Here is a 26,877-nt window from a genome sequence, read left to right as displayed (position 1 = left end):
CCAACCAAATCATCCTAAATCCACATTTCTTTCTTGTACCAGTAGGTACCCTAGCGATGAATAACAGAGCTGCATCCTGTTTTCTGTCATGAGACATGGAATTACACTAGGCAGGAGATACACATTACAGGAAAGCAGCAACAGGCAATTTGGATTCTTCCAGGCTTGAACTCCAGCTTTATGTCTGTGTTTACCATGGACTGAGCAATTCCTGGCACAGTGCACATCAACATCCAGTGGATCGATAATCCACTGCAGGTAAACACACTAATACTGTATGTCTTTCAGGAACGAATGTGATAATAGGTCATAAATTTGGTAGGAAATCGCCCAACAAGGTTACTACTATCTTTAGACAGCTTTGCTGCTCTTCTGAGCACCTTTAAATGAGACACTTTAAAAGAATAATACATATTTTTGACAAAAAAAAAAAAAAAAAGGACATGACACTAAAACCAGCAAAGTGCAGACAAATAACACATAAGCAGACACTAAATAGCAGAGCTACGTTGGGACTGTCCTACAGCTACTACCTCAGATCTAGGCCCTTTTGCCAAGGAGTTTTTCAGCTTTCCTCCTTTTGAACTCTGCAATTTCTTCCGTGGGTAACCCATGAGCTCTACACCTGCAGTGAACACGTAGGCCATTAGAGAAAGAACCAGTTCAGTTTCATCTGCAATAAAGAATAGACCATAACGGAGACCGAGTGAAAGGTAAGTGTCTTCTGATGCAAAAAAGGAAAACAAAAATTGGGCCTGGTTCTGATTTTATTTATTCCCCTCTTGAATTACTTCAGCTCGACTTACTGCAAAGAGTGAGGTTAGCTACTTTAATTTTAAGTGTCCTGAAATTAAGTGCCTGCTCTGAGACAGGCATCTTTTGCAATCTGTATAACCAGGCACATCCAGAGGGCTCTTGGCACATCTTAGACACTTCTCCCAGGATGAGAGGAATGACTTTATTGATTGAGAAACACAGACATCATATCTATCAATCATGTCTGTATCCAGAATCTATTAGAAAAGATTAATCCCAGGAGAATTATTCCATTATTCCTCTGATCCTCCCCCTCATTCATTAAAGGGAAGAGCACGACAAAACTGCTGTGAAGATCTTGCCTTCGGTTAGTCCAGCCCTGCCTCAGTGCCTTTTGGTCTTCTTTGCTTTCAGAAACTCCCAGCTCTCAAAGCTATGGGCACATTTCCAAATGGAAATCCTATTTAACTGTCCCTAGAGGCAGCCCGTTTTCCCTGAAAGCTTAGTACAAATTTAACAGCCTTTCCTGAGGGAGATCGGAGTCAACTTTCAGCTCTTTTGCTAATTCTGTCCTACAAATGGAAACATCTAACCAAACTGTCCTTCCATGCCTTACCTAAATCCTCACATCTGGGAACATCTTTCCTTTTTATAGAAACATTGATCCCTGTCTATAAACCCTCCCATCAGTGCTGGAGACTTTAGGGCTGGGTCCCAAGGACAGGGAAGCCAGGAGGATATAATCCTGATGGGCTGAATGAGGAATGGTTTCTTCTGGGAATCTACAACTCAAGTGGGATTCATGTCCCTGAAATTTAGCTGTCTGCAACAGAGATGTATCCAGCTGAGCCAAATATCTTGGGCTCTCTTCTGAGGCAGTGGAGAGAAGCAGGCACAGCTTTGGGCTTTATCTCAAAGTAGATGTCCTCTGCACGGCAGAAAAGATGTACTTAGAAGTGCCTGTTTCTCTGCCTTGACTCTAAAAGATGTGTATGGTGACCAGCTCAGATGGAGGTGTCTATGCTAGAGTTAAATAACTTTTAATAAGATTAAATCCTACCAGTTGGAGGGGGAAGAGGAATACTTCATCTCCAGCCCCTTTATGCAAGCAGTAGCAAAATTCAGCCACACATGGATAAGAGTGAGGGGCTTGTTCTTTGAGTCCACCCAGCAGGACTTCATCCACAGGGGAGTGGAGGAGTTTGCTGCCTGTTTCTGCACAATAGCGCAGCAGATTGTGACCCACAGAAGGTGAAAACCTGACCAGGGTATTGGGGGATCAAGCACAGTATCAGATTGCCTGAGCTCTACCTCCAAACACTGCTCACACAAGTATCAAGTAACTGTTTGATAACGACTTAACCTTCACCCAGGGCACAATAACAAGAAAAAAAATCCAGTCCAAACAGCACTGACACATCTCCTGAACTCAATAATGTCCGAGCAACTGGAGAGAGCTGATTCTGCACCCTCCATCCCAACCTCTCGCAAAACCCCTCTGTCTGAAGTCAGCTGTTCTTTTACCAAGGGAATCTCTTCCCACCACTTTGTTTCCAAAGCCAGCAGGAGAAACTATAAGGTCCTGCACCCCAGCTCCCTGAACGGTTAAGGAATTTGCCTTCTCTTTTCTGAGAGAGAATGATTACATGTTTACATGTAATTACATGATTACATGATTACAATGATTTTTTTCTGAGCACTGAAAACACAAGCCCCTGGCTCAAACCTTAGGCAGCCAGCACATCTTCTAGTTCCCAGTTACAGGGGGAAAAACTCAGACCCATAGACAGAGCATCTTTATGGCTTGGCCACTCCGTACCCTTTGGTGAGAACGACTGCCACTCAAATTGCCTCGAGACCTGGGTCATACAGATGCAGACATAGTCTTCTCTGCCCTCCTTTCTCTTTCTCTTATCCCTGCTTTGCATAAACCTGTATGTTGGAGCAATGTGTCCCCTGTTGCAAGACGCAGGTATCCTGGGCAGCCCGTTACATCTCAGCTCTGTGGTCCTGCTCCAACCAGCCCTGGAGCCCTTTCACACACCTTTGTCCTTAAACCAGTCAGGATTGGCTCTGAGGTTACTCGTTTCTGAGGCAGTTTATTTTATTTTAACCCATGTTTCATCATACTCCATTTTTTCTTCCTTTAAATGGCTGGTAGCTTTGTAGCAGCAGTTGGTGGGGGAGCAGAGGAGGCTAAAAGCAGCTCTGAGATGGTTTGTCCTTGGTACTCTTCCCTCTTGTCCCTCAGCACTGTTGTTCATATAAGAGCTTTTGGGCCACTATGTAGCAAGAAAGCCTGTTCGGATGGCATGAGGGAGAGAAGTGCACCCTGATCAGATAGAGATCTCACTTGGCCAGCCCATGCAGCAGGTGCAACACCCTAAAAATATTCCTTGGCACAAGCTGACTCCTGTTCAGACAGCTCACATCACTCGCCACTGGGTTTCCCTCTGCTTCTCTTCTCGAGGGAAGCGTGGGCAGATCCAGGGAGAAACACCCTCAGGTGAACCCCTGCAGCCAGGACCTGCCCTAGACAGCCTCTCCTGCTGTCGAGGTGCTGGTCGTTGCTCTTTGTCCCTCTCCAAAAACATCCTTCAAAGGGACCTTCACCTCCCACTTCACCTCCCAGTCCGTCTGGGTGAGATGGGAGAAACTACTGGGCACATCCAGGCACATCTGGGCACACCTCAGCCATGCCTGAGGCCATACCCCAGAATACGATCCACAAAGCCAGCCAGGTCCTGAGCACGGTGTCAGAACTACCTTTCCCTAAATCTGCAGAAATATCCACGGGAGAAAAGGTAATGCATCTAATCACGTCTTCCAGCCAAACAATACCACTGCCTGATTTTGCTTCCTTTCTGAACACTGCATTTAGGGTTCCTTGCTATCAGCAGTAATTCTCTAATCTAGTATTCCAGCCAATTCTCCCAGAAACCTCAGCTTGCTCAAAAAGAGCTTGTTTAAATATATCAGCTGGAGCAACCACATTCTAAGTCAGCCAGCCTTGTTCAAAGGGAGATGAGTCACTGGCTTTCATTCCCTTTCTCCCCTCAATCCGATTTCAGAAAAAAATTCTTCTTTCTCACCTGCATTATGCCATAGCCATGACCAGAGTATTCTTTTTTCTTCATTATGCTGTTGTGTTAGAGGTTCAGAAATAATTTGAAAAGAAAGCATTGATTGTGAAGCAAAAAGCATCTGTTCTGACACTGGGTGATCAAACCTATGAGCCAGAGGGTGCTTTGATTTCCTCAAATAACTCTGTTATATGTTATATAAAGTTTATTTATGAAATGTTGTGATGCTGTTGTATAATTCCAGCTATGTAAGGACAACAAAAGTTTTTCAATGCTGTTTGTTCCACAAGGTCCTTTATTTCTGATTTTCAAGTGCATTGGGTGAAAAACTTCAAATAGGAGCCTGAATAGAAATCTTTTTGCTTATCCCCCCAGAAAGACACATCAGCAGCAACAGCAACAGCAGAGACTCTCTACAGATCATCTCCCATCCTGTCAGGATGCCTCAACATAGGCAAAGCAATAAGAGCCTTGGGTAGTATTGGGTAGAAGAAAAAGCTGTGTTGTCTTAATGGGTGTCTTTTTCCTTGCTTGTAAAAAGATATTTCTCATCTGGTGTTGGGAGATTGATTCTCTGACCATCTTTCACTGCTTCTCGCCCATTTCATTTTAAAACAAGGATTTCAGTGCTTTCCCCAGGGTTGATCCTCATGTATGTGTGCATGGGAGAGCCCCCAAACTCTCTCCTATCTCTGGCTGCATCTTCAGTTTTTAGTGATTTCTCATATCAGGTTGTACTTATCATTGTGGATGGTGGTGGGCTCGATGATTTATCAGCCTTTCTGGACTTAAGAGCTATTGCATGATTCCATACAAGAGAATAGATCTGGGTTTGATGATAAAAATCCAAAACTCTCATACATTCTTTACCTGGGCACCGGGTCCATGGTTAAAAGCCCTTGAGAGGACCTACAATCTGTATCATTCTTCGCTGAATTGTATTCTTTTTTTTTTTTTCTCCAGTTAACTTTCTATAGCTAATATAAAATAATGTTAGGAAGGGAAAGTTTCTAGATAAAACTCCCTCCTGGGATAGAGGGCTCCTGCTGCTTGAAAGCACTGTATTCAGTACCAGAGCAAAGGATTTCTGAAACAGGATGGTAAAAGTTGGGAAGTCAAAAGACTGAGTATGTCACTCATCTCCTTGGAACTGCAAATGAACGTGATCCTGGCTCTTGGGGTTTTTTTTATGAATTTCATTAGCTATTGAATTTTTCCTAGTGCTAGATATTTTTTCAGTGCTTTGCCAAATGCATCTGTGATTTAGTCCAGGTCAGGCTTGTATCTGCTAGATTTGTATAGCCTCATATCTTTTCTGCTGTTTTGGACAAAAGGAGTGCTCCACCAGTGCTGACAAAGTGCTGCCTGTCCCACAGCATCACAGAATGCCAACTTCTAATATCCCACACTTATAAATTAGCAGCTTTCTGCTTTTTCCATGGCTGCTCTTCAGCCCCAAAACTAGTCTCCTGGTGTACCCTCAAAGAAACCTCACAGCCTTCCTTTAAGCCTATCTGACTGTGAAATCTCAAAAAAATATCTATCCTACAGGTAGGCTGCTGCTCGACTGCTCAGCATGTTTGTTTTTGCTATCTCATCATTTTGTGACACCTTCTCTTATGTCCACCTCAATCTGCTATTATTTCCAGTGGCACTATCAGGCTTTTGTGGAGAGCTTTTTTCTTTGCCTTTTGTGGCTATTACACAATGGATCCCCAGCCCACAAGATCCTGAGATGCAGCAATACAAATCCTAACAAGCTGCAAGGAAGAAGGAGAAATAATATTCATCACAAGGCAAACATCTGCCAGGGAATGTGCAGAAATTTGCCTTGGAGCAATGAAAGGATGAAGGAGCCTATTGAACTGCCTGCCCTGTTCTATGTGATACAAAATTAACGCAAAGCAGGTAAAATTGAGGTTTGACCAAACCCAGAAAAAAGGAGGTTAACCTTCAAAAAGGAAAATTCTCTGGGGCAGGAGCCAGCACTGCAATCTGGACATTAAACTTGCACTTTCCCTGTGTCCTGGGTCTACTACTGAACCTCCACCCTGTCCCATAAAAAGAGCATGTTGGAGGGTTTCTTGCTTGATTTCCACTAATCTTTTTACTTCTGAAAACAGATACACAGACCCTGAGCAGTTTCACATAAGGTTAATTTTAAGAATAGCCTTTTAGTTCATTTGACTTTATGAATGGTTTGAAGAAAGTAGGGGTGGTAAGAAGCATATTAGGTCTCTTCATTGAACTACCTTTCTTCTTAATTAAAACGCTTTGTATCCTGTGCGAACCATGTCACCCACAGCATCTGGGTTTTAAGAGTAAAGTACATTTATCTAAATGTCCTTACACAACTGTAAATGTATGAAAGCCTAGTGCAGACAATAAAAATCAATAAGAATGTTCCAACTAATGCCTCCAATAAGTCTGTAATTGGGATTAAACAGAGAGGTTGGTGCATATCAATTAAATTCAAATTGTTCCTTTGTTAGTCATTTGGTGGTGGCTTAAGATTTTTTACTAGACAATCAGATGTATTGTCTCAGCAATTTCAGCAATACCAGAAGGGGTTGTTATCACAGGATTTTACTGGACCATTAGTATTAATGTAATCACATAATTAAATGTTATTCCATATTTTTAAGTTTGCTGAAACTTGGTTTCTAACCTGCATATAAACTCATCTTTGAAAGGTCAAGGACCATTCTCCAGGCCTGGGGTGCCAAGACTACTGCAAGCACAGTAGGATGATCAAGCTTGATTTGTCCCTAGACATCTATGAACAGCTCCATGAGCTCCTTGGTCATAGGTCTTCTCATGACTGGTTTTCCATACCCGAGCTGGAAAATTGCCTTCACATGTCAAGAAATCCTCCTGCCAAGGACTTTGATTACAGCTTTGATTGGCTGATGGAGTTTATGTCATGGGAAATAATAGGAAGTTAGCACTTGTTTTATGTTATCTGCTGTCTTTTCCACAAAGCACTGCAAGTGAAGGCCTGAAATACTCCGTATCTCAAGGGCTATGACTTGTCACAGCAGTAAGAAACATGGAAGCTGAAGCTTACGTCAGTGAAGCAAATCCCCTTTCCTGGTTCTTTAATACTTAATGAGTGTGATTCCCTGTAACGGTCCAAGTCAAGAGCTCAGGCAGCAAGCCAAACTAGGGACTGAAATTCCCCAGCACACCTCTCAGAGGAGGTCGCTACCTTCGATGAGCCATTGGGAATTAAGTGATGAGGAATGTGTGGAATCAAGTGATGACGAATGTGTCCCTTGCTCTTATGAATAGGAGGAGAAAATCTGCTGCTGCCCACTGATCTCACCAGATATGAGGGACTGGGTTGTTCAAGACCTCATGGAAAAGGAAGACCTAAACAGAAGATGAGTTGCTTCAGGCCAGAGTGAAAAGATGAGTAAAAGAGGACTTTATTCAGCACCTCCTTCCTCAGCACAAAAGCCTGCAGATGAGGAAATTCCTATGGAAGTGTATCAAGCAGTGTCTTCAAACCGCTGTATTGGCCAACACATAGACATAACAGAGAAACAATTTTCAACCTCTCATAAACTGACATAAAATTGAACCATCAAGATAAGACCGGAAAAATAGGATGCCATGTCTGACACCTCTCTGATAATAGCACAGCCTGTGCATGAGGAAGTTCTCCAAATATTTGCTTTGCTTGAACCCCCGGTTACTTCTTTCTGCCATTTGACTTCTATGGGGTATAGCTTTCATTTTGACCCTTCACTAGGACAGATTCAGTTTTTTATCATATAATTCTGCTTTTTTCTCTGATTACTTTCACATTCATTCAACTGCTGTATGATGATCTATGGGAACAGAAAAACTGCAAAAGGACAGTGAAGATCAGGGGCAAGAGCAGAAGATCACCTTCCTCTTTGCAGTGGTGGAGCCTTCTGAGGTTGCACAAGGATGCTCAAGATCCCCTGATCCTGGGTATGTAGGAAAATTTTTTGCCCCCTCTTACTGTCCCCCTGGACCTGATGTATTTTCTGTCATTTACAATCCATGTTTAGAAACACCTCGGGCCTGCATAAGTCTGACTTTGGCACACATGACCAGAGGACAGGCTTTTTGAGGATTATGGAAGGAAACTCAACAGTCAACGGAAGCCCAACACATGACTTTTAGACAGTAAAACCAGGATGAGAAGAACCTTCTCTCAAGGTAGAAGTCTTGGTACTTCTTTGGTTGCATGGTAAGCCAGTCCACCTTGCTAATCTGGCAAAGCTCCTCCAAGTTTCGTATCTCCCATGAATAATGCAACATTGATAGCAACACACATTACTCAATAGCTCATTTCCATCAAGTATTAACAATAAAATGCCTCCAAGCCTAAGAAATATTGTCCCTCAAAATTATGTTCCAGTAACCTTTTATCTTCCACCCTGATTGACACCCACATAATGTAAAAATTATGACCCAAAACACTGTTAATTTCATATTACTCCAAGAAGGCTCCAGGAGGGCCCTGAGCACATGGACTGCCCTATATGCAACCGCCCAAGTAGTTTACCATTATGTGCAAAGAGAGATAAAAGCCTTCTTCATTTTACTAAGAACAAATGAGGCAAAACTTAGAACAAGCTTGCTCAGGGGAAGTCAGAGTCAAAATAAAAACAGACCTTGTTTGCTGTCAGACATCAATCTCTGAGCTAGTCACTGTAGGACTCTCTACAGTCAAAAAAACCAGGCGTCTTGCAAGGGCAATTCATCTTCTAATACAGACTTCCAAGCAGGCCAGTCGAATCAGACCCCTGAGCATGTATTTCTCTTTGTTGACTATAAAGGGAGTCAAGGTTGACTAGCTTTAATGTGGGTGACTACACTGTTCTTGTCAAAAAAATCCCACTCCTGGTTTTTATGTCCTGCCAACAACATCCTTTCCAGGCATACAGCATGTGACAGCTGAACAGGGAGTACTCCCTTTGCAAAGTCAGGCATTGCAAAGCTACAAAATGGCTTAATGAATTTCAAGTGCTCAATCTTTGCTCACCGCCGCTTGTATGGAGGCAACATCATTAAGTCTTTAATTACCTAACGGTGCCATATTTTTACAACACAAAGTCTCCTTATTGTTCTGTTTAAATGGACAGTGCTACGGGGAAGAAACACATTTATATGGTGAATGAGGCTGGTGTTTCCTGCAGGTGTTTGATGGAAGAAGAGAAAAATCTGAGTATCACCCATGTACTGATGACACCAGCAAGCTGAAAATGCCTCTACCTGTGCGTCTCCCATACACACAGAGAGTAGGAAGGAGATTCAGGAAAGAAATCCCTGGTGCTCAGTCTCCAGGGGACTATAGGGCAGGAAGCAACAAGTTTCCATGCCACTTCTTGGGAACTATAATTAAGGAGAGGAGTTGAAGAAACCGCATCACTTCTGAGTCCCAGTACTTTGCCTGAAAATGTAAGTCACCTAAGGAAAATGATGTAGACTTTGTAGATAAAAGATAACATGGAAAGACAGCTACTCAGCCTGTGAACTCCAACAAGGACTTTTAATGATTGTGTTGAACAGTGATGGAGTCACACTTACCCTGGCTTTATTTCAGGAGGTTTAGGTAAGGGCTTCAGAAAGCCTTTTTTCCCAACTAGCCAATATGTGTCTTCTACTCCTTTACCCTAAAATAAAAACAAAAATGCAGATAAACAGCAGCTTTCAGACCACCCACTGTTCAATATGTAATTTTCCCACTGGCTTTCTGAGGGCTTCATATATGTCCAGGGACAGAGAATGGCTGGAAATCATGGGCTCTCCTTCACAATGGTTCAGGGATGGTTTGAATTTTACTATCCTAAAAGAAGAGACCTTATTCAAACTGACACCTACAAATGACCCTCGTGAGCTGAGCCATTGAAACTACACAGCTTAACAGAAATGGGAGACTACAGGGTCTCTAATCATCTTACTTGGCAGCACTAGCATCATTAATTGAGAGATTTTACAACTGTTGCTGGGCTGAGTATCAGAATAAAACTTCCTCTCCCACCACTGATGATTTAGCTTTGAAGGTGAGATGCACCTGATGAACTGTAGGCATCTGTATTAGAGTCAGTCAGCCTTGGCTGGAGAAGTGACAGAAAACAGACACTTCTAGGGCAACATTCATCGTCACATAAACCCGACCCTGAAAGTAAGTCAGGTTAATAATTTCCTAAAGTGCCAATTTATCTCCACTATGTAAAGGTTTCTTTCCATTGACTAAACCTGGAATAATTACCCCAGATCTTCACCTGCAGACATATACACTTGGGTGAGATGATTCCACTTGTCATGAAAGATTGTTAAGGGACCTGGGGCCATATTCAGACCTCTTACTGAAGGTGTTTAAGGCAAGCAAAACTCCTACTTCTGTCTATTGACTATGTAAGGGGGGAAGTGATGTTTTTAATTATTTGGTGTTGTCTTATTTGGACACAGTGAAAAGTAGCAGCTTCTGTCAAGGGTGGACTAAATAGAGTCCCAAATAAATACTTAGATCCAGCACATACAGTTGATTGCTCGATCCTACGGTCCTTCAGTAATTACCTCACGTACTGAAACAACTAATGGGGACAATTTGGGAAGGAACCAGCAGAATAGTGGTGGATGAAGGCCAAACAAGAGCTCCATATGAAAATTCCTTAAGCAAGAAGATTCCCCTGCGAAGCATTTCGCACACCCCTGGCCTTCTTACCTTTAGTTCTGTTTTTCCCCTAGGTACGATTTCATAGCCTTCATTTAGACTCCGAAGCGTATCCACTGTACTTTGGCTGACATGAATTCTGTAAGCTGGGAACAGAAAGCAAAACAGCTGGATCACTATACTGCACACACGCTGCGAATTCCCCACTGCTTCATACCGACAAGGAAAAATGCTTCGAAGCATGCAGGCGTGTAGCTGTGTGGTGCTCTTCTACGTAGAGTTTGATGCTGATGGATGCATCCTTCCAGGTAGGGCTGTCACGAGCACAGGATGAGAGGAGATCTACACTGGGGGCTTCCTGGAGGAGGATGCCAAATACACCAAGTGTAGAAGTCCAGCTCTAAATAAAGATGGTAAGTGTTTTTTCAGCAACATTGTCAGCTGGAATCAAAAATGGCATTTTTATCTATTGCCACAGCATAACTAGGGAGCAAGAAAGAAAAGAAAGATAACCAACTGTCCTGCTACAGACATCCAACATCATTTGAAAGTTGGGATGAAGAGCAGAGAGATGGAGTTTGCAAGGGGACATAATGAAAATGTGGCTGTGCATCTAGATCCATCTGGATTTTTTGGTAATTCAGAAATGCCATTAACAGTCCATCCACAAAAAGGGCAAAGGTGGAGACCGGTCTCTTCTCCCAAGTAACAAGCGACAGGACAAGAGGAAATGTCCTCAAGTTGCACCCAGGGAGGTTTAGATTGGATATTAGGATATTAGGAAAAATTTCTTCACTGAAAGGGCTGTCAAGCACTGGAACAGGCTGCCCAGGGAAGTGGCTGAGTTGCCATCCCTGGAGGTATTGAAAAGACGTGTAGATGTGGCACTTAGGGACATGGTTTAGTGGTGGACTTGGCAGTGTTAGGTTAATGGTTGTACTTGATGATCTTAAAGGTCTTTTCCAACCTAAATGATTCTATGATTCTATGATTCTCTCTCTACTAAATTCCCATTTCCCTCAGTTTGTTTTACAGCCATTGCTGGAACTCACTGAAATCTGTTGTTGTTGTTCTGCTGGTATGAACAAACCAGGGAATGTTTTTAAAACATTTTCCCCTGAAATAGTTTTCTTTGTTGTTGTTTTTGTGGAGTTTTTATTTCAAATGTGTCAATCACATTCCCTTTCCCCTTGAAGGATGGGGGATGAAACAGTTAAATTTTTTTCAGAATAATCAGAAAGAACATCAGTTCAAATATTCAGAGGAAGACCACACAGCTTTGAGCTATGCTAACCTACAATCTTCCTATTACTGTGTATCTATATACTTTTCTATTAATGTATAATGCTGCTCTTGTATCTGCTGTGCTCCCGCTGTCTCCAGTCTCAGTGGGACTTTCCACTTCCGAGGGTCTAAACCTTGAGATTCTTCAAATATCTGTCTTGCCATTAGAAATCTGCTATCAAAGTATTTCCTCCTTTCCACTGCTTTCCAAATGCAATGCATGCCTCTTAAAATAAGCCAGCCATAATCACAAGAAAGGCAATTTTCCTTAATTAATGATTAGCCTAATTGTTAGTCTTAATTAGTCTAATCAAAATCACTGGAGCTAGAAATGTGAGGATTGTATGAAAGAGTGAAAAAGTTCCAATGTGGCATATATACAGCAGCATATTTCTAGCCTGGCATGACCTCAAGATTTTAATACTAAATATCACAGACTTTGTGTATCTTGTAAACTAGTCATAATAAGTAATTTCTTAGACCTGTTGAAAATATCAGAAGGCAGATCAGAGATCAAGGATTAAAACATATGAGACATTGCCTTTGGAAACCAACTTGTACTGACAGCTTGAACATCAAAAGCAAATTCAAAACACATCCTGGGCTCTGACACTGCTGTCCCTCGCTGTCCACTGTCTCATCCCCAGCTCAACCACTATGGTTTGCATATCCATGTCTTAGCCGAGGACGGCAACAAATAGCAGATCTGCGTACACATATGACTGAAAAGCAGGTAAATGTTTCTTTCTCACCAGCTCTTTTTACATGTCTAGATCCAATCCATGTAGGAGAAATCTAGGGCAAGATTCGTGTTGATTTTGGTTCATGGGATCCAAATCAGAGGACTGGAGCTGGAAGGCAGGGTCTTAAATGCTGACCTACAATGGCAAAGCTGATGCCCTCCCTTTCAGGCTGCTTTGAATTTTGTCGTTTGACATGCCCCTTTCTTTACAGCTGATTTGATTGCAATGCTGATAACTAAAGATGCGCATTTCTTCATCCCTCTTGAGAAGTTTGTTCAACCACCCACCCCAGGGACTGTCCCAAATACTCACGCAGGCCCGTGGACTCCATTCGTGATGCCGTGTTCACCGTGTCTCCGAAGAGGCAGTACCGTGGCATGGTAAGCCCCACCACGCCTGCCACGCAGGGCCCTGAAAGACACGTCATCTGTATAACCCAGATGGTACTGCACAAATCATGGGGTTCACTGGCAAACACATCGCAGCCTCTCCTCTGATGTTCAAAAACCACTTGGGAATACAGGAGAAGGCATTTTAAAGCTCTCATTGGCCTTGGTGCTTCCTACAAGTGGGTCAGGGCAATCCCAAGCACAAATACAGGCTGGGAGATGGGTGGATTGAGCACAGCCCTGCAGAGAAGGACTTGGGGGTGTTGGTTGATGAGAAGTTCAGCATGACCCAGCAATGTGCGCTTACAGCCCAGAAAGCCAACCGTGTGCTGGGCTGCATCACCAGCAGCGTGGCCAGCAGGTCGAGGGAGGGGATTCTGCCCCTCTGCTCCCATCGGGTGAGAACCCACCTGCGGTTCTGCGTCCAGCTCTGGGGTCCTCAGCACAGGAGAGACAGGGACCTGTTGGAGCGGGTCCAGAGGGGGGACACAAAAATGATCAGAGGGCTGGAGCACCTCTGCTATGAGGACAGGCTGAGAGAGTTGGGGTTGTTCAGCCTGGAGAAGAGAAGGCTCTGGGGAGACCTTATTGCAGCCTTCCAGTACTTAAAGGCTTGTAGGAAAGGTGGGGAGGGACTCTTTAACAGGGAGTGTAGTGATAGGACAAGGGGTAACAGTTTTAAACTGAAAGAGGGTAGATTTAGATTAGATGTAAGGAAGAAGTTCTTCACTGTGAGGGTGATGAGGCTCTGGCAGAGGTTGCCCAGAGAGGTTGCGGCTGCCCCATCCCTGGCAGTGTTCAAGTCCAGGTTGGATGGGGCTTTGAGCAACCGGGTCTAGTGGAAGGTGTCCCTGCCCGTGGCAGGGGGTTGGAACTAGATGGTCTTTAAGGTCCCTTCCAACCCAAACCTGTGGGTTGACCTTGGCTGGATGCCAGGTGCCCACCAAAGCTGCTCTATCACTCCCCTCCTCAACTGGACAGTGGAGAGAAAATATAATGAAAGGCTTGTGGGTCAAGGTAAGGACAGTTTAATAAAGCAAAAGCAAAGATTGTGCACAAAAGCAAAGATTGTGCGCAAAAGCAAAGGAAAACAAAAGATTTATTCTCTACTTCCCATCAGCAGGTGATGTCTGGCCACTTCCTGGGAAGCAGGGCTTCAGCACTCATAGCAGTTGCTCCAGAAGACAAACGTAAATAACAAATGTCCGCCCTTCCATCTCCCTTTACTTAGCTTTTATAGCTGAGCTGATGCCCTATGGTATGGAATATCTGTTTGGTCAGTTTGGGTCAGCTGTCCTGGCTGTGTCCCCTCCCAAGCTCTTGCCCACCCCCAGCCTGCCAGTGAGAGTGGGGGGGAAATATTGGCGAGACAGCCTTGATGCTGTGCGAGCACTGCTCAGCAGTAGCCAAAACACCACTGTTATCGACATCTTTCTAGCTACCAGTACAGAGCACAGCACTACGAGGGCTGCTACGGGGAGAATTAACTCCATCTCAGCCAGACCCAATTCTATGATTCTATGCCTGAGAAAGGTCTTGTGTGGTAGGACCTCAGTTCACCATCATGTTGGAGAAATTTGTTCAGAGTTCATGGAAGCTCAAGTACTATCCCAATCTCATTTTGAAAAGACCTTCTTCTCCATCCGAGAAACCTAAAGTTCAGACCCTGTGACATGCCCTGTGTCTCAGTGAAACAGGATTGAAAATCAGCTTTGGAAGTCCAGAGATGCTGGCAGCACGCTGGACCACCCTGTGTCCTCTCCTTGGAAACAAAGACATCATTAGCTCGCCTGTCTAGCCAAAAACTGTTTATTTTTCCTTTTTCTCATTCTTTAGACGAGATCCACTCCCTTCCAAAGTAGCTCCCGAAGAACCAGTGCCAAGTTCTCAGGGAGCTGTATGTGCGCAGGATTCACACAAATATGCACACACACGGAGATAAAATGTGGAACAGCCAAACAGCACAGACAATTGTCATCTGGGGCACTTGGCTTAGCTAATGTTTGGACTGTGCTCTGAAGGATGAGATGCTAAATTTCATCACCCACAATTTAATATATCAGGCTTGCAAAATAAATGCAAAAAAAATAAAAGAAAAAGAAAAAAGAAAAAGAGAATGTTCTCAACAATGTAAGGAGGTGTGGGGCTTCCTGCAGAGAAAAGACAGGCCTCTGTATTTTCCATTGGATGCATTTATGTCAGATGTCTTTTCAGGCTCTGCTTGCCTTTTCAATTTCATGATCCTTCTGGGTTAAGATTTACCAAAACTGACATCTAGGAAGTCTTTTCCCATGCAAGGTTACAAGAGATGTGAATGTCGTACATCATTAACAATATCTGAAATGATGCTATAGATAAGGTCTTTCATAATATAAAAAGTTGTAGGTTAAAATGTTGTTATGTTGTTTTTATAGTGAAAATAATAATAGCCTAATTTAGAAGTACAATGTAATTTTACTGTGATTTTAGCCTTCCTAGTTACAAAACCTGAGTCTTCATATAGTTTTCAGATACATTTTAAGGACAACGAAACTCCATAACTGAAAGCTATGGGGAACTTTGCAAGAACCCCTCTTGCTGTGACGTCTGAAAAGTTGTTGCTGCAGAGTCAAAGTAACAGGATTTTAATATAATATACAGAGGATGCAAACGAGAGGTAAGACAGATTTTAACTCCTGCCTGATGAAGCATCACTTACTTAAAGATTTTAAAAAGAAGAGACGAGGAATGGTTCATACCAAAAATGTTACAAGGACTTAGACAGCATGTCTGGATCACACACAGCATGCGGGGACTGCTGGAGATCAGTAGAACCTGATTTAATGGTAGTTTTTTTACTTCCAATGTGCCATACAACCTTGGATAAGACACTGCTCCTCAGAATCTCTTCTAATTTAATTTTTGACCTTATCAGTACTCACCAATTTGGTTCAAGCTCTTCAGGAGAGGAGCTATACCCACTAGAGGAAGTTTTTTCAGGGTCTAGCCTATAGGCACTTTTATAGCACAAGTGTAAACGCACTGTTGATACTACTGGGTCAAGGACCTAACACTTGCCTAACTGGTCCTTAATGTGTGCACACTAATGTGACATATGCATAAAAAAGGGTCTTGTTGGAGACTTTTTAATTCATGCTGCAGTAAGAACTTTCCCTGAGAAAACACTAACTCACATAGCATCACCTCTCTTCATCTTGTGGTGATGACAAGACAGCAGCACTCAGAAATCTCGGTAAGGATCAAAGCTCCTTCTGTTGTAAGGACACACAAAAAAAAAGGTTCCTGTCAAAGAACAGCCCTCACTGAGGAGGATTTGATTCCGTTTTAAGAAGCAGAAATATAGGCAGCTGAGCTCCTACCGTAGTCGGTGGAGGCCGAGTCGATGCAGTCAACTGAGCGGTGAGAGCCGTTCCACCCCTGCACCTGAACAGCTCTCCAGGGTCCACTGATGTGTCCACCAGATCTCCACCGACCGCAAAATGAGCGCAGGCTCCCTAACACTCCTGGAAACACCTCCACGTGGGTGCCTAAATTCAGGTTTTCTACTCAGTTAGTGCAATCACCCAAACCATTTCTGCAACGCTCACACCCTAGGATAGGCAAGATTTTTAGGGAGAGGTACTAGCTTTCTAGAGTACTGCTTTAAGCCTGTCCTCCTGTTGCAGAAAGTTACTAGTTCAAAACCGACCCTACAGTGTAAGCATGCCCAAAGGACTTCTCCGTGTTGAAAACATACAGGACTTAATTCACTCGCTGCCTTCGCTGCCTGTGTGTGTTCCCCCTTGTCTAGACAGCTTCAGCAAAGGGCTAACGAAAACTTCCAGCAATAAATCTCCCACAGTAACAAGTTTCAGAGGAAACCAGATACCCTGTGATGAGAACGTTATGGCCTAGTTGTTTAATTATACACGTTCGCTGGTTTGTTTTGAAATGGCTCTTTGCCAGGGCTTGCAGGGTCAGTTAATGAGCCGTGCTGGCTAAGACTCTGCAACAATCATCAGCGGTGCCGCAGAGGTTAATAAGCTCAATCGAAGTGCAGGACTGCCTGCCAGAGAGCCTGACCGATAAACAGATCCTCTTCAGCCTCCGTGGAAAAACTTGTCTTCTCACCACCGCTCCCCCCCACTGTCCAGTTCCAGCCCAGACATGGATGGCGTGGAAACAGCTGAGTCAGCTGAGTTTTTCTGGACATGCAGCCAAGAGAGGAGAGCCAAGACTCAAGGGTGCATTTAAAGCAGGGGAGAAACTGCAGACCCAACACTGGTCTTCTTGTCCTCTTCTCCTTACCCCTGCACTGTCACAAGCAGACCATGGGCATGGGCCGGCAGAAGTTCTCCGTTGGGATTGGAGGGACATGGTCAGCCCATGCCCAAATGGCATTTCCTACTTTTTCAGAGAAGGGATCATGAGCTCTTCTTGGCACCTGTTTCCAGAGAGCAGTTGGCCCACAAAACTGGTGGTCACACCCGTTCTCCATCCTTTCCAGGACAGTGAAAGTGTTAGCCAAGCCCTCCTCTCTCCCAAGCGCTTCCTCAATGCTTTCATGGTGCTGGTGATTCCCTCTTCATGCCTCTTTCCTCAGGAGAAACAGGGTCTAGGGTTAATCAAACTCTGCTGTCAGCTCAGTGGCTCAGAGAGCTGGTTTGCTTTGGAGCACGCATTTCTTGCTGCTCTCATGACAGTATCACATTTCCAGATCTGGGCAAAACAAGATCTGGCTTCTGCTTCTTTAGAAAGAAAACACAAATTCCTCCCCCTCTTCCTTTCACACTCTACACAACAGCTCACAACACTGCTTTCCAGATACCCAGAGTTCATAAAAACAAGCAAATATGTAACTATCCCCCGTACACGTCAACTAGGGATAGATTTTTGGCTGGGTGCACGGAAGATGTGCTGCAGAACTGCTGTCAACAGGCAGCAGCAGATGTTGCACACCGAATTCCCTTCGTTCCACGTTGAAAATGTGCTGCTGGTGCTCCAGAGACTCCTGCTCTCGGCAAGGCGAGCTGGGGCCATAGTCTCATCTAATTTCCGCCAGACTATAACACTCACAGTGCTCCTGCAATCATTCCTTAACACTTTAGACTTCTGTGAAGGGCCAGCTAAGACAAAATATTGGTTTTAGCTCTGCTCAAGTCACAGCTTTGTTCTTGGGATATTTGGGGTGAAATACTTCCTTTCCTCTGCTCTTGTTTCCCAATGTGTACAACAGGGACGGGGATATTGACTTCTGTAAAACACTTGTATGCCAAAGCTGCAAAAATGTGGGCATTATCAGACAGGCAGAAGGATAAAACCCCCTGTAATACTGGGTCAGACTCCTGGACAATCTTATTCATTGTTTGGCTTCCCGCAATGGGCAGTACCTGGTACCTTAGAGGAAGATGCAAGAAGTCTGGTGACAAACAGCTGGGAAAAATTTATTAATGGATGACTATGGTATAAAATTATGAAGGTTCATATCTCTTCTAAAAATATTGATTCTATAATAACAGCAGATGTCTTTTCCTCCATTTAAAATCCCAGTCATACATTCACTTATATAACTGCAGTTGTACTGGTTTTTTTTTTGTTTTATTTTGGAGTTTAATTATACTTTATAAAAAAACCACCTTCCTCTCTTCTTTTTAAACAAGCCACTTTTCTGTTAATTGAATAGATTATGACTTCTACAGTAGAGATAATATACTTTCTTTATAACATAACTTTTTCTTAATAGCTGTATCACATATTCTTCCAGTTATGTTCTACCTGTAAAAAATCTCCCCAACCTTTTCCTTCTTTCACTCTATATGCCTGTTTTTCTGTGCTTTTTCATTTCAGAACAGAGTTACAAAACCATCACGGGATGTCTCCATATCACACCGGTGAAGATCCTATGGCACATCAAAGAGCCACCTTTACAACAAAACCCTTGTGACTAACATGTCTGATTTAGTTCTTTACTGTGACAAAATATACAATTTCTCCCCAAATGATACCGAGCCACTTTCCTCCTTGGGATTTGTGTTTCCATTTTAATGCCCTTGCTGCTATGGACGATTTTAAAGCATCTTCTAAGGGTGCTTGTTTTGGGGCAGGCAGGGAGAAAGCATTCAAAGCTGGAAATACAATTGCAAAGGAGTTCTTTGATGTTCAGGCACAGGCGAGTGCCGCTGCCTACCTGTGTGCAGCCCGATTCGTATCCTGAGGGGGATGTCTGGCATGTGTCTCATTTTGAATGTTCCCACCGAGCTGAGGATGTCCAGGGACATGTTGGCTATCTCAGCTGCGTGCTTGTTTCCGTTCCGTTTTGGGAGCCCTGAAGCAACCATGTAGGCATCACCAATTGTCTCCACCTAGCAAATACCATTATAGTAAAAATTAAATAAATAAAATGAAAAAGATGGAAAAGAGACATAGACTAATACTACAAGAGTGTTTGACCCACAGACAGTTTGATCCTCATGCCCAGGTACTCCTCACCTTGTAAACATCATGGTTTCCAAGAACAGCATCAAACAGCGTGTAAAGGTCATTCAGAAGGTCAACTACTTCAATGGGTTCACTGAGGGCTGAAATGGTTGTGAAGCCCACAATGTCACTGAAGTAGATGGTCACCTGGTCAAAATACTCCGGCTCCACAGTGCCACCAGTCTTGAGGGCTTCTGCCACTGATCTGAAATAACAACGCAAGCAAAGATGACAGGGCACAAACCATTTTGTAGAACATGCCCAAGAGCTCAGACACTCTTGTCTTACTGTGCTCAGAAGATCTTCCGCTAAATAGAAGGTTCTAGATGGCTGTAACAAGTATTGGTTCAAGTTTCTTACTTTGATTGCAAGGAGATTGCCAAAATTGGAGGGCAGCTCTGCAGTCTTGCTCACTTCTGGGGAACAGTTTTGTCCAGTCTAGCTATGGGTTGTATTTTTTTTTTTACCATCTAAAGTACCAGTACTTACGGGGGGAGCATTTGTGACAGTAGTTTTTCTGTCTTCTGTTTTTCAATCTCCAGCTCTTCAGTCCGCTCCCTGATTAAATCCTCCAAGTTGCTCGAATACTGCTCAAGCATCCTGAGCATTGAGTCAATGATATTGGTCTTCTTCTCTTTGTTGATGGTTTTGAACTGGAAAATCAAACTGGAGAGTTATTTCTCCATCTCGTTACACCATTGTAGCACTCTAAGTTTGGAAAGGAACAAAAAGCAAACACTTATTTTAAAGGGACAATGCTAAAGACTGACTTTGTCAGTGGCAAGAGTTCGACAATAAAGGAAAAAGGCAAACTAGAGGGTGAATTTGCAACGATAACTACGGAAGATGGCCAGGAGCATGTTGCTCCTCTTTGAACTTTCAGGGAGGGTTAAGTGAAACACTACCTTCCCTGAGATGACAACACGTATGTGAGTTGTTATGGAGTCTTATCATGCTGCAAATTTGCACGCTCATTTATCCCATCACTAATCTTTAGGGTACCTTGCAGCCATTTGCATTCAGCAGTGCAAATTTCAGGGCATTAGCAACACTTGCAGCCTGCTTATGTATTACTGGTCTTAAATCCACCTTTGCACACTGGCATGTATGTGTATTGCCACCTCCCATCCCCAACTCCTCATTGAGTTGTGCTTTCTCCTCTTGACCTGAAGCTGAGCCTCTGGACCATTTGGATAATCTGTGGCTTCAGAAGCTGCCTTAGACTCAACAGTGGAGTCACAAGGGTGTAAAAATAGTCATAGTTTCATAGAACTGAAAGGTAAAAATTACGGGTATTGGTTTACCTAGTTTGACCCTATAAGAACATAGCAACACTACTGCTGGATCAGACAAGAGGTTTATTTTGCCGGTACCCGTCCATGACACTGGCCAGTAACAGATGTCTGGGAAAGTTGTTCAACCAGGGCTCAGGTGCAGTCATATTTCCCTGGGATATGCTCCCAGCCTCCACCAATGTGCAGTTCAGAGACCTCCTGTGCCAAACGTTGTATCTTTCTGTTTAACAGCCTTTGATGAATTTTTCTTTTAAGTTAATCACCTTTTAAATATTTTAGAAGATCAAAAAACATACTGATCTGAAGACGCTATCATAATTTACAGATCTTTGATCTTCGTAAGACCTTCTGTGCAGGTACACTGCAAATGTGAAGACACCAAGCCCACGTCCCACCTGCTTCACACCCCATGGGGTGGTACCATGGCAGCCCAAGTTCAGGACAAGGTGTAAGCCAGACACCACAACCCACAAAATAACCCAATAACAAAGGCAAGACTAGAGCTCTGGGACTTCTTTAATCGTTATTTAAGGGCTCACTTAAAGAAAAAAAATGCGCTTTACTGCCAAGTACAAACAAAGGATTGCACTTGCTGCTCTACTCACCGACCTTATGAAATACCTCCTCAAAGGTTGGACGTCGTTCGGGGGCTTCACTCCAGCACTGCTTCATTACTTGGATGCACTCCAGGGGGGCCAGCTCAGGGGCTATGTTTGGGCGGCACAGGGGAGGGGGCTTCTTCACTTTCTTTATAATTTCTGTGACAAAGAGAAGAATGGGAAGCATGTTGCGAGGTGGAGGGTCTTGGTGGGGACAAAGGACATATAGACATTTTCATCTGTCCCTTGCTCGCTCCTTCAGCCATCACTGTTATTCCTCAGCACCCAATGGCTGTGTCAAATGAAGCTGGGGGTTTCTGCTTTCCTCTGCCAGGAGTCTCTTGGAGGATTTAAAAGATAGGAGATTCATCTGCCTTCTTGTCCCTGGAGAACCATGTTATGAGAAATAAAGTGGCTGGATGGGGGAAGGTTGTGTGACAGATGGATGCGTGAGCCTGCAGACGTGTATTTAATGAAATTGCCTCTGACTCCCTCCATTAGGATCTGCAGTCCTCTAAGGGAGCAGAGGGTTACGGTTGAGCCCAGACAAGAAGGATACCAGCCTCTGATGCTTCATTGTTAACTGGGAACCAGTGTGTGGGAGGTTGATGGGAATGGAGACAGTGGGAAGTATTTTAAGGGGGGGAGTTTGGGTTCAAAACAACGTCTGGGAAGTACTCCCTATCTAGAGATGAAACAAGACTAATAAGGAGCTGGGCTTGGGCTTTCAGACCCTGAGAAATCAGTCCTTGAATCTGCGGGTTTTAGATAAAACTGCACTACAGCGAAGGAGTGGAGCTGCAGGTTTTGTTGAAAGCTGAAGCACGGATGGGGGAGTGTGATGTCTGAACCCAACCCTGACTTCAATTTAGGTATTTCTTGGTAAGAACATCCTGGAGGAAATGTGGGTTTTGTAAGGTAGAACTGTATCTTCTTGCTTAAAAAAAACCCCAAAGCGATTGTACTTGAAGGTTTCATTTTGTGTAGTGGAGAGCAGTCAAATGGAGTGAAAACCACCCGCTTTCTGGCAGGAGCCCTGCATTTCCACAGCTGTTACTGCGAGTACCCAAAGCTTTTCAGTGTTGACAGTTTACTTTAAAGCTCTTTGGCTCATCCCACCAGTCTCCACCAAACGAACTAAACAAAGCACCTGGCCCAAATATTTCCAGGGGCAGCCAAGGGGAAATGCCTTCCCCAGATGGTTTGAAAATTCACGCCACAAGCGAAAGTTCCCTGAGGATTAGGACACAACGAGTAGAAATTCATCATTTTATCAGGTCAGGAGACCGGAGTGCACTACGTGCAACGTTTGCTGGAAGTTCCCCATGGGGACTAGGTGGGGGGACACCTGCTAATTACATCATAGGCTACATCATGGGTCCAGCTCTGAATTAGAGAGCAGGCTACATCACAACCATCATTGTCACTGCATTGCTGCAGCAGCTTGGGGGGCAGCAAGGTCAGGGCCTTATTTTTCCAGGTGCTGAACAGGCAGATACTAAATGGCCATACCCCACTTCGTGACTGTCCAGCTTAAAACTTGAGAATGGTCCTTCACTGAAATCAGCTCTTTTTTGACTGTTCTCACCCCCTCCCTGTTCAAGTGCTTGTGACCTGACCCTGACTGCAATGTGTTTGCTCTAGCTGTGCATGGACAACACGGTTTGAACTAGTGAGAGTTGCACCATGAGGAGTTCCTAAGGAGTTCATCTATTTGCTATTTCTGCTACAAGCCACCTTATATATGTCAGTTGGGTCATGATGTGTCACTTTGATCTCTGCTGAAGAGAGAACCTCTTTAAATGGGGATGTAGTTAAGGAAAAATAGATGGGCAGATGCACAAACAGGATGCTAGCAAAGGGTCCAGCTCAAAAACCTCAACCCCATGACGTACATAAAAGGGCTGATGAGTGGGAATCAAAGGAGTTTGCAAGCTATGGGAAATTCTGCCACCAGATTTCACTCCACACCATGATGAAAAGTCAAAGTTTTGACAGGGAACTGGAGGTGCTGCAGGGGTCTGACTGCTGGCCAGCTCTGAATCGTCTTGGGGGTACCCAGAACTCCGACCCCACTGATAGCAGTGATGAGTCATGTACCGCGGCTGAGATCAGAACCACACATTTTGATGTTTATTATGGATGTTTTGTTGAAAACAGCCTTTTATCACTGAGAAAGGTCATGAGATTGGGACATTATTTCCATACTAATGTTACTCAAGGGGCTTGGTCAGACGTGTCTTGAGCGCTCTGTGTAAAGCCTTAAAAATGTACTGAAATAGTTGCCTACCTTCAGCGGAGAGTTCTGACATGCAGTATGGTGGACCCCGAACAACCACTTCTTGTAGGATGATTGCAAAGCTGTAAATGTCCCCTTTGAACGTTCCTTTTCTGAGCGTGTCTGGGTCCCTCAGTAACTCAGGAGCTGTCCACAGCAATTCTAAAAAAATCAAGAGCATCACGTTTCTTACACTTGAGCTCAGACTGTTGCAAATTAAGTGCTTAAATGAACACTTCATTTCAGTCATTTGAGGAAAGCTTGGAACATACTTCATTATTTACTGGATCAAGTCTTCTATTTCTTGTGATGTGTTAGAAATATTAAACTTCCATGCTGACAAAAAATTGAATTTTCCAACTTTCACTCTACTTTTAAAAAAAATATTTGCTGTACTAACAATTTACATGCTAAAACACCAGCCTTAAACATCTACATAAGAAGTCTGCACCATTGCCAAAAGCTTTAACACCTTTTTTTTTGTTTGAAAATATCACTCAGACAAAATGCTGGCACTGGAGCCTGGATTTCTTGTTACTGTTTCTGCTCTTTTACAAAGCAACAGTTAATAAAATATAATAAAATATATTCTGTAGTTCTTCTTAGATGAAAATAGTTTCTGTAAAAGCAGCTTGTGGCAGTTTGAAGTACAATCAGTCTTTATAATCCAAGTTACCCTGGTAACTGTGCATTCTGAGTAATGGGAATAAGGAACATTTCAGCTACTGCAATATATATAACTTTTGTAAGAGAGGAGAAGAAGGTCTTCTGGCAACTGCCCTGAGACGCTGGAAATGTGTAGGAAACAAATCCTGTAACAGAGGGATCAAAATACTACATACTGCTTGAAACCAGGTTTCAAGAATAAACTGAGATACCAAAGGAACCCCAAGGCAATGGCCAGGTGAAAGAAATCCTGTCAAAGTCTCCAGACCTGGTCCCATGAGATGCTGTCCCTAAGTGGTAGGTATGTCATGTGGCATTGGTGACTGGCATGTAGAGGACCTATTTCAAAGAGACCTGTATCATCTTGTGTTCCAGATGGCTTAGTTTTACAAAACAAGGCTCTTTGCATTTGGGTTAACCTCAAATTTCAAATATGGGGTTGGGGCTAAGGATGTGAAGCCAATTCCACCAGTCACAGAAATTCAAGATTGATCAGATTTCAGGGGCACTTAAATCCTTCTCCAACTATGACAAGCTTAAGTTCTGTCACTGCTTACAATAAAATCTTTTTTTCCTTACCATGACACCCTGCTATTCACTTCACTTTCAGGAATTCTGAAAAAAACTTTGCTTATCCTTTCCTGTAAGAATGTATTGTGTACAGATAACCAGATGTCATGAGATTGAGCACATAAATCCTTATGTGACCACTGGCCTGCAATTGCATTAGGACAAGCATCTGTTAAATCAATGGACAAATATTTTAAAAAAAAATATTTCCTTATGGCACCTACCTTCTGGGGGTGGCTGAATATATGGGCATTTCTGTGCTTCTAAGAGCTCGTTATAACCATAGTCAGTGATCTTCAGCACAAACCGGCCGTCCACAACACAGTTACGAGACTTGAGACGTCCATGGGCAAAATCTCGGTGATGCAAATACCTAATTCCCTGTGAAACACAGAAAAGATTGAGGCTGTTCCCTAAGAATTATATTATCTGTCAGCATTCAGAGACATCAAGCCAAATTGTCACCTGGGATGGCATCAAATACAGCATTGACTCTATGTCAAATGCAGTGCTGATCAGCCCATGAAACTGTGGGAAAAGTTCAGGAATGGATTAGGAACAAGACTTGGGCTATCTGCACCCTAAAGGAATACTGGAAAGGACTGGCAGCTTTAGGAACAGTCTGATGCCTCCCTCTGTAGCCCTAGGACTCATTGCACTCAGAAGTTGTTAAGGGTTAAGAAGGTGGACAGAAGTGGTACCCAATGGTTTGGTCAAGGGAAACCATTAAGCGCTGGTTGCCCTTACCCAGCACCCTCAAGGAGGATCAGAAGGTGGATCATGGGCTTCAAGAATGGTTCTGGCAGTCTACCCTCTGTAGGCCACCTGTCCCAGATCGGTAGTTCACTATTAGGGGATGGAAACACACGGGACATGATTGGAAGTGTGTGAACACTCTTCTAAAGTGACCACATGCGTAGCCATCCTGTGACAGGAGATGACTACGGTTTGGTTCTATGCTGGAGGCAAGTCTGATTTATGACGAGAAAGGGCCTTTGGAAAGTATGAATTTGTCACAAAATTCATTGTTCTAGGTGATCAGTTCTAGCCTGATGTGTTGTTTTAAGCTCTCATCCTGCTGCATGTATGTAGTCCTATTACCCGAAACAGTGCTTCTCTCAGATGGTAACAACAAGAATAAGAGGTCTCCATTAAAGACCTGGTATACCAGTGTAATTACATTTACATTGGTTTTCCCTGCATTACTATAAAAATCCCAAAGTCACGGACGAAATAGCTATGTCAATATAGAAGTTACATGCAGGTCATGCCTCAGCAGGAGCACTGGATTTACTTTAATTAGATCCATCATGAGAGAGGACTTGAACATCCAGTCCAGTTTCATATCCTCGTTTCTCAGCAAGTCCTCCAGGCTTCCTCGGGAGCAGTATTCCGTCACTATGGCAAAGATGCCACAGTCAGAGAAAAAGCCCAGGAACAGATTCACATTTTCATGACGCAGATCTTTCATCTGAAACAAGATGGTAAATCACAGCAAGACCAAGTCAGCCAGACATCTGCTCAGAAGCTTCTTTATATCATTAGATGTCCTTCTCATTCTCTACTCCCAGTCTTTCACACAAGGATGGGGAAGCAAACCTCTCTGCTGCTTACTTTCAGCTATCCCACTCTTTTTTTAAGCTCTGCTTTTCTTAGCCTATCCATTAAGACGAAGAAAACAAGACAGCAAAAGTAAACTGAACAGAATTTTTTTTTTCTTTAGACAAGCTGGATTGGATCTTTCACTAGGACAAAATGGCTTCTCTGGGGTAAACTGAGTTCAGCATGTGGAAACTTGCACCAGCTCTGGTCTCATCTGGAAAGCAGTACCATGCCTGGAGGATCCAAAGTCATCCATCAATGGTGCCTTTGGAGGCATGCCCTGGTAAATTTGTTATATTTATACGCATAAAAATGCCACTCCTACGTTAGCAGTAGCTGCCAACAACTAATGGCCTTGAATTTGGAAAATAAATGCATTTGCTTGTCATTTAGTAATAATAATAAAATGGAAGACTAAAAGGAAACTTCTAACAGGCACCCTAGCTGTAGACACAAAGCAGATCCCAGAGAAATGCACAACCGTGTCTGTGCCGCACTGTC

General features: G+C 43.5%; 1 protein-coding gene across 1 annotated transcript in view; it reads right to left on the bottom strand.

Annotated features, from left to right (window-relative positions):
* Window positions 1–26,877, bottom strand: part of GUCY2F (guanylate cyclase 2F, retinal) — a 46,498-nt gene that overhangs the window by 4,904 nt on the left and 14,717 nt on the right. Inside the window, exons 8-17 of the mRNA XM_075050457.1 lie at window positions 26,069–26,245; window positions 24,999–25,155; window positions 23,551–23,700; window positions 21,271–21,419; window positions 19,856–20,019; window positions 19,379–19,571; window positions 19,077–19,251; window positions 12,834–12,932; window positions 10,546–10,640; window positions 9,405–9,490 (exon numbers count right to left, since the gene is read on the bottom strand). Of these exons, the coding sequence (XP_074906558.1) occupies window positions 9,405–9,490; window positions 10,546–10,640; window positions 12,834–12,932; window positions 19,077–19,251; window positions 19,379–19,571; window positions 19,856–20,019; window positions 21,271–21,419; window positions 23,551–23,700; window positions 24,999–25,155; window positions 26,069–26,245 (1,445 nt within the window). The remainder of the gene's footprint in view (window positions 1–9,404; window positions 9,491–10,545; window positions 10,641–12,833; window positions 12,933–19,076; window positions 19,252–19,378; window positions 19,572–19,855; window positions 20,020–21,270; window positions 21,420–23,550; window positions 23,701–24,998; window positions 25,156–26,068; window positions 26,246–26,877) is intronic.

The sequence above is a fragment of the Buteo buteo genome, chromosome 18 (assembly GCF_964188355.1).
Source record: "Buteo buteo chromosome 18, bButBut1.hap1.1, whole genome shotgun sequence".
NCBI lineage: Eukaryota > Metazoa > Chordata > Aves > Accipitriformes > Accipitridae > Buteo > Buteo buteo.
This window is presented reverse-complemented; position numbering and strand designations above follow the sequence as displayed.